General features: G+C 41.0%; 1 protein-coding gene across 2 annotated transcripts in view; it reads left to right on the top strand.

Annotated features, from left to right (window-relative positions):
- The first annotated feature begins 1,776 nt into the window (after positions 1-1,776).
- LOC102308076 (E3 ubiquitin/ISG15 ligase TRIM25) overlaps positions 1,777-6,744 on the top strand; it is a 28,491-nt gene continuing 23,523 nt past the window's right edge. For both annotated transcript variants that reach the window (XM_005951228.2, XM_005951227.2), the window contains exons 1-2: positions 1,777-4,033; positions 5,245-5,340. In XM_005951228.2, the coding sequence (XP_005951290.2) occupies positions 3,278-4,033; positions 5,245-5,340 (852 nt within the window). In that variant the 5' untranslated portion in view covers positions 1,777-3,277. The remainder of the gene's footprint in view (positions 4,034-5,244; positions 5,341-6,744) is intronic.

The raw sequence follows: 6,744 nt of genomic DNA, 5'->3' as shown, positions 1-6,744 counted from the left end.
TGTGTGTGTGTGTGTGTGTGTGTGTGTGTGTGTGTGTGTGTGTGTGTGTGTGTGCGTGTGCAGAGCTTAAGTACCTGAAAAACCCTCTCTCTTAACCTTCAGACTGCTGCTGAACTGCTGCTGACATTCAGTTCAAAATTAAAAAACAGTCACATTGCAGACAACATTCAACTAACTGCCAGCGTCTTCTTTTTTTTTATAATGACACAATAAAGCCACACTGTTTCTGGTTAATTTAATCATGATACATTACAATAACGAAGCATGTAAAAGTCATGTGCACTTTCACTATAACTCAGGTATTATCCATCTATTGTGTAACTTATGGAAACAAATAAATATGTTATAACTTATAGTTATAGCATATTCATAACATACCTTAATACCGTGTACATTGAAACATACCCATAATAGACCCATTTCTGTAATATATCTATATACCTATATTATTGCTAAAATATATTTTGTAATATATCTAAATTATGGCTAAAGCACTTCTGGATGGATGCAAACTGCATTTTGTTGCCTTCTACTTGTGACATGTGCAATGACAATAAAGTTGAATTCTATTCTATTCTATTCAAATGCACACTCAGATATAAATATGCTCTCAGATAGTAAATATGTTCATTTTATTATCTGGCACTGACTTCAATACATGGTGCCTGACAGATGTGTAAGATCAGTGCCACACATCTATTACCATTTGTAATTTGCATTACCATATTTAGGTATTAAGAAATATTTTTAAAAAGAGAAGATTTAGTGAATTTCTGTGAAAAAATAAGCAGTGAGTCTGTGATATAGCACTATGTCAGCAGAGGGCGCTACTAAACCTTCTAATAACCATTTCAGGGCTGTGCGCACTTCTGCATACTGAGGGTTGTCAAAGAGGAGCAGGCAATCGAGTGGTGTCATTCCTGTTCTGCCCATCTCCCGCTCAGCTTCCTGTCCTTTAGTCAGTGCCACTATCTCCAAACAATACATCACATCAGACCCAACTATCAGTTTGTAAACCTTCCCTTGTGCTGTTATGCTTCTGTCACAAATCACCCCTGACACTCATCTCCACCACCTCCACCCTGCTTGCAGTCTCTTCCTCACCTCGCCTCTGCACTATCTGTTGCTTTGGATGGTTGTCTCCAGGTATTTAACCTCACATACCTTCACTATCACACCTCCCTCTCTCTCATTCGCACACTTATTCTCTGTTGCTTCGATTGAATTTCATTTCTCTTCTCTCCAGAGCATACCTCCACATCCCCAGGTTTTCTTTCACCTGCTTCCCACTTTCACTGTAGACCGCAGTATCCGGTGTGAACATGATAGTCTATAGAGACCCCTTCCTAACCTCACGTGTTAGCTTGTCCCTTTTTTCTCCATGTCCGCCACAAGCTGTAGTGTTAATAAAACTATTCTGTCTTTGCATAAGCCTCGTGGGTGTGCAGTGTTGCCACTAGATGTCACTGCCACCACATTCAACGACTGAACAACTGAAATTCACTGATGGCTGTTGATCTATATTTTAGTTAAAGCTTCTCTTTTTAAAAGGCCTCACAGAAAAATAACCTTTTTTACAAGTTAAAAAATATTTTAACAGATGTTAACATTTTAGAGGTTTATGCTGTTTATATATAATATTTTTCAGAAAAATTAGAAATGAGTAACATTTATTTATCTTTAGAGTTTACAAAGGTAAGCTTAAAAAAACCAAACCAAGTTGGCAAACACATTTTGCTTAGTCTGTGATACTTTGGGCTTTACACAGCTTGATTAATACACCACTGGCAAATCTTACATAGATCAGAAGTGGCCCACACCTGTATCTAACAACAAACAACCTTTATTTGTCACATACACAATTATACAGAGTACAACATGTAGCAAAACTCTTGTGTCCGAGCCACAGACATAGCCTCGCCATTGCAGGAGTTGGTATTAAGCATGGGGGTCTAGCCACGACCGGGTGGGAATCAAACTTGTGAACCCAGCGGCAAAGGTGTGTAGTCTTACCACCACACAGGATCCATCGCAGATTGGTTAGAGGGTGCAGACTTGACTTTTTCAATGACAGCTGCAGCTACTGGGGATCGAGCTAGTCTGACTCGCCTCTGGATCTTGGAAGTGACAAGACTTTTGCCCAGTTCTTCCAGGAAAAGCTGACGTTGGTACAATTTGAAAGAACAAGAAACGAAAAAGAAAGGATGACCAGTACTTTGGTCAACACAAAAACTGGAATGGGTCAAACTGATCCTTAACATAAAAGAAGGTCATCCTGAATCACAATCATCAGTTTAGGTTAATTACAGCCCAAGAACAGTATTGATAGGGGCCATATTTAAAGCGAATGTCTATTGCTACTGTGGAAGTGACGTAAAGACATTGATTTTATTTCAAAGGTTTCTGGCATCCTTTGATAAATGGCACTTTACCCAGTAAAAGTTTGCTATTCTGCATCTGTGTGATTTTGAGTGACAATAAAAAACTCCATGTATTAATACTAATTTACACAATACAGCCCTACTCCAAAAAACTGTCATAGATTTAACTGTGAAGTTGGGTTTCAAAAATAAGTGTTTAAGGTTTTTAGAGCATGTTAGCAGTGCCAGCACAGAACAGACCATCATGGTTGCTGCTGATAGACTTGTATAAGTTTATGTTAGCAAACTACTGAAACAAATGATAACTCAGTGTAAAACAAGGAAACTAAAACAAAAAGGAACTCTAAGCATGTACATTTTGTTTTAGTTTTATGTTGTTGTTGTTTTAAGAGCTGGATAGCTGCACTGTAATAGGAAAATCCAGCTGTTAGCCCTAATGTTAGGGTTTGTAGGACTTTCTTGAACCATAGCTTCCCCTGACTCAAACGGGTTCTCCTCCACACTGTCCTCATTTATAAAATGTTGACAAACTGAAGTATTACGGCTAACAGGTGCATTTTTCCCATTTCAGTGCAGCCAGTATAGGCCTACTGCTAAAGAAACAAACAGTAAAAGTAAATCCTGAGTATATTCCACTGAGTTAACATAAACCAAGTCTTTCAGCAGAAACCAACCAACCGGCACAGTGAAGTCATGTTCTGTACTGGAGCAAGATGGTGCTAAATATACTTTGAACACACGTATTTCTTAAAACAGCTTCACAGACGGTGTTAAATCTGTGATAGTTTTTTAGAGTAGGGCTCCGTGGTGTAAGTTAGCTGTAGAGTTTCCTGTCCACCTTAATGCATACATGCCTGTAAGACAATAATCAGGGCACGAGGGTGGCGCTTAAACTAATGGGAGGTATGACATTGCGGAAGGCTATTCCTGTCTGCTTACCACGCCTCTTCACAATAACGTGGAAGTCAGGAAATGCTTGTGTTAATATCAGGAACGGAGTGATCGGGCAGCTCAGAGCCGATCCGGGGAAGTGGACGGAGCCGACCGCTGAGATGGCTCAGGCGAATATCTCGGTGACGGAGAGCCAGTTCAGGTGTCCCATCTGCCTGGACATCTTGAAGGACCCGGTGTCTATCCCCTGCGGACACACCTACTGCATGGCATGCATCAACAGCTACTGGGACCGGGTGGACTCGGGTCAGTTCAGCTGCCCTCAGTGCCGGGACACGTTCAGCCCTCGGCCGGTGCTGCGGAGGAACACTGTGCTCGCCGAGGTTCTCGGCAAACTCAAGCTGAATGAGATTGACACAGCGCCGGAGGTCTACCTGGGGGGAGTCGGGGAAGTTCCCTGCGACTTCTGCACGGCGGAGAGTAAACTGAGGGCGGACAAGTCGTGCCTGGTGTGCCTGGCGTCTTTCTGCAAGCTTCACGTCCTGCCGCACCGTGAGGTCGGTACTTTGCGACGCCACAAGTTGGTGCCAGCGGTAGAATGTGTGGCGGAGAAGCTGTGCGCTCAGCACCGCCTGGGGCTGGAGCCCGAGGGGAGCGGCTCCGAGGCAGGGGCTGCGGTGGAGTGGAGCGGGTACTGCCTGCTGTGCCAGGCCGACCAGGAGGAAGCGCCCAGTGTGGAAGCGCAGAGAGCTAGGAGACAGGTACTGCTGAGAGAAACTCTGAGTATCGTATAATACAGCACAGAGTTAAGACTCTCACATTAAGTCAGGATACCCCGAAAAGTGTGCGTGTGTGTGGGGGGGGACCCTCAGTGGGAAAGAGCCACATAAAATTTCTGTTCACTTCTAAAAAGAAAAACATTGTTCATCAAACAAACAGGAAATACTTCCTTCTTCTCTTTTCTTAAAAATAAACTTAGTAGTGTCGAACTGAACTTACAGAATCCCCACAAAATTTACTGCAGATAATAAGCTGCTAAGTACGACTTTAGTATGTAGGAAGAGTCCAAACAAGAGTGAAATCGATTAACTAAATAGATTTAGATTTATAACTATTGCACTGTAAGGACGCCTTACAGCAGCAGTTGGCTGAGGTGATGCCACAGAAGTTAAATCATGCAAAATTATGTCTCAGTACCTGGACAGAGAAGATAAAACACACTCTGTTCTGTGCCAAACACCATCAGAAATAATAGCTGCACTATTTGTCCTGGCTTCAGATTTAATCTACAATCATTAAGTTAGACCTTTGCTTGCAGACGGTGCTCACAGCTTCTCTTAATGCTTTCCAACTTTGTGGATAGCAACTACAATAAAATCTTCTTCTTCTTTTTTTACATTTTAAAATAAGCTGCATCAATGCATCCATACTTTAAAGTTAAACCTGAGCATAATGAGCATACATGTCCTTTCATTATGTCTGCAAATAATTTGATTTGTTAGGTTTAGGAAAATCCTAACAGTATAGTTTTTTGGTTCCTAAACCCAACCCAACCGCACTGAAAACAACCATTATTAATATCAGTTTCACCTTTATCATAGCCATCCACATGATGTTTGTGGGTGTGCTGTGGAGTATTTTAGTAGCAATTTCCAAAGCTGCAATTTACAATAACCATCCAGATAATTTTCAATGGTGGTTTGCAAGCCAACTAATAATTAGTTAGTAATTACCTCTCAGTTTAGCATTTATTAATGATGTTGCTTATGAACAGTTATCAGTCTTTTAAAAGATAAGGCACTTGTATAACAGCTGTGTTATATATGAGATATTTTACGAGCTTTCACCACTTCGACAGTAATTCCCCCGAATGCAGTAAAAATGCTCATGCCAAATACTGTATCTGAATGGATGTCTTATTCTCTAATTGTTTGTCTGTCCGCCTCCATCTGTTTCTCTGTTTGTCTGTCAGCTCCAGCTCCAGGAGTCTCAGAGGATGGTCCAGGGGAGGATACGGACCGGAGAGAGAGAGCTGCAGGAGTTTCAACAAAACTTGGAGTCTCTCAAGGTGACAAAAACACAAACACACCCAGTATGTCCTGATGATTCTGTGGCCTGTGGGTAGTTCTTGGTACTGGGAAATTAACTGGTACACCAGGAACTTACCTGGAAAATGTTAGCTGTTGTCACCCAATACCTCAGCTTCTCTTACAGAAAGGACAGACTCATAGACACACCTGTGTCACAGATCAGTAGAAAACTGCTCATTGGGTATAGGTAAATGTATGTATCTAATTGGGCTATTAATATCCTTAAAAGATGACTTTTCAAGTAGTAAATGTAATTGTAACAGGACGTCTTTTTAAAGTTAATGACTGGCCGACCAGATGTAACCTAATGTCCATAGATGTCTAGTACTTGTGGTGTATCGCACTAATTAACAGAAACAAACTAATCCATCAGCCTCTAACACAGGCTTGCTGAAACTTTTGACCACTCTTTTGTGATAAATGTCTTCATTTTAGTGGGCTTCAGCTCTCCTGTTCCCACCTTTGGATGATCTAACATGCCTAGGACCATTACCATTGTTGAAAGTTCCACTATAGTCTCAATTTCAAATTATAGACATGCCTTCAAGCTTTCTTCAAGCAGTTTGATATGATGCCAATAGTTTTCTAGCTCTCCATCCGTTGACATGGCAATGAACCCCAAAGCATGACATTTCCATCACCATGCTTCACAGCAGGTGTGACTTCCACTGGCACATCAGCTCCTGGGCTGAATTTGCTGGAGCAACCAGTCGAATATAAAATTAATGCTGACATCTGTTTGAAATCTATGCAACTTACACTCACTGGACACTTTATTAAGGACACCTTGCCTGTAACAGGCTGGACCCACTTTTACCTTCAGAACTGCTCTAGTTCTCCATGACATAGTTTTGAAAAGGTGCTGCTCTGTTGGCTGCACATCCATGATGTGAATCATCCCAAAAATGCTACAGTTTTCATTGGCTCGACTCATTTTTTTCACACCGCTGTGTTGCAGAGCGTAGTGTGAGATGAAAACCTGCTCAGTCCTCTTTGTGTTTTTAACACTGTAATATTTCATGACACTGACCTTGAAATGAGTGTAGAGAGAGAAAGTTGGAAAGCCATTAAGAGTCAATCAATTCAAAGGGAGACACGAAACCATTGGAAAGATGCTGAAACAGACACTGTGAAATAACTTGGTGCTCTCCTTTACTTCTTTCTGTTCAGACTTTTGTATAAAAATCCACAAGTTTTGTTTGTTTTTACAAAATCCTGTAAACTAATGATTCATATGTTCTATAATGACACTGAGTCTGCTTTAACTGAGAATTATGTGGGTTTTGAAATTACTAATAATAATTTAATGTATTTTTTTCAATTCCAGCTACTTGTTTGACATTCAGTATTTTTAATGTATCCTGTTTTTAAAAAAACAGGAT

Source organism: Haplochromis burtoni, unplaced genomic scaffold (genome assembly GCF_018398535.1).
Source record: "Haplochromis burtoni strain Fernald_Lab_line unplaced genomic scaffold, NCSU_Asbu1 Contig_904, whole genome shotgun sequence".
Classification (NCBI taxonomy): Eukaryota; Metazoa; Chordata; class Actinopteri; order Cichliformes; family Cichlidae; genus Haplochromis; species Haplochromis burtoni.
The sequence above is the reverse complement of the archived record's forward strand: the minus strand, read 5'-3'. Positions and strand labels throughout refer to the sequence as shown.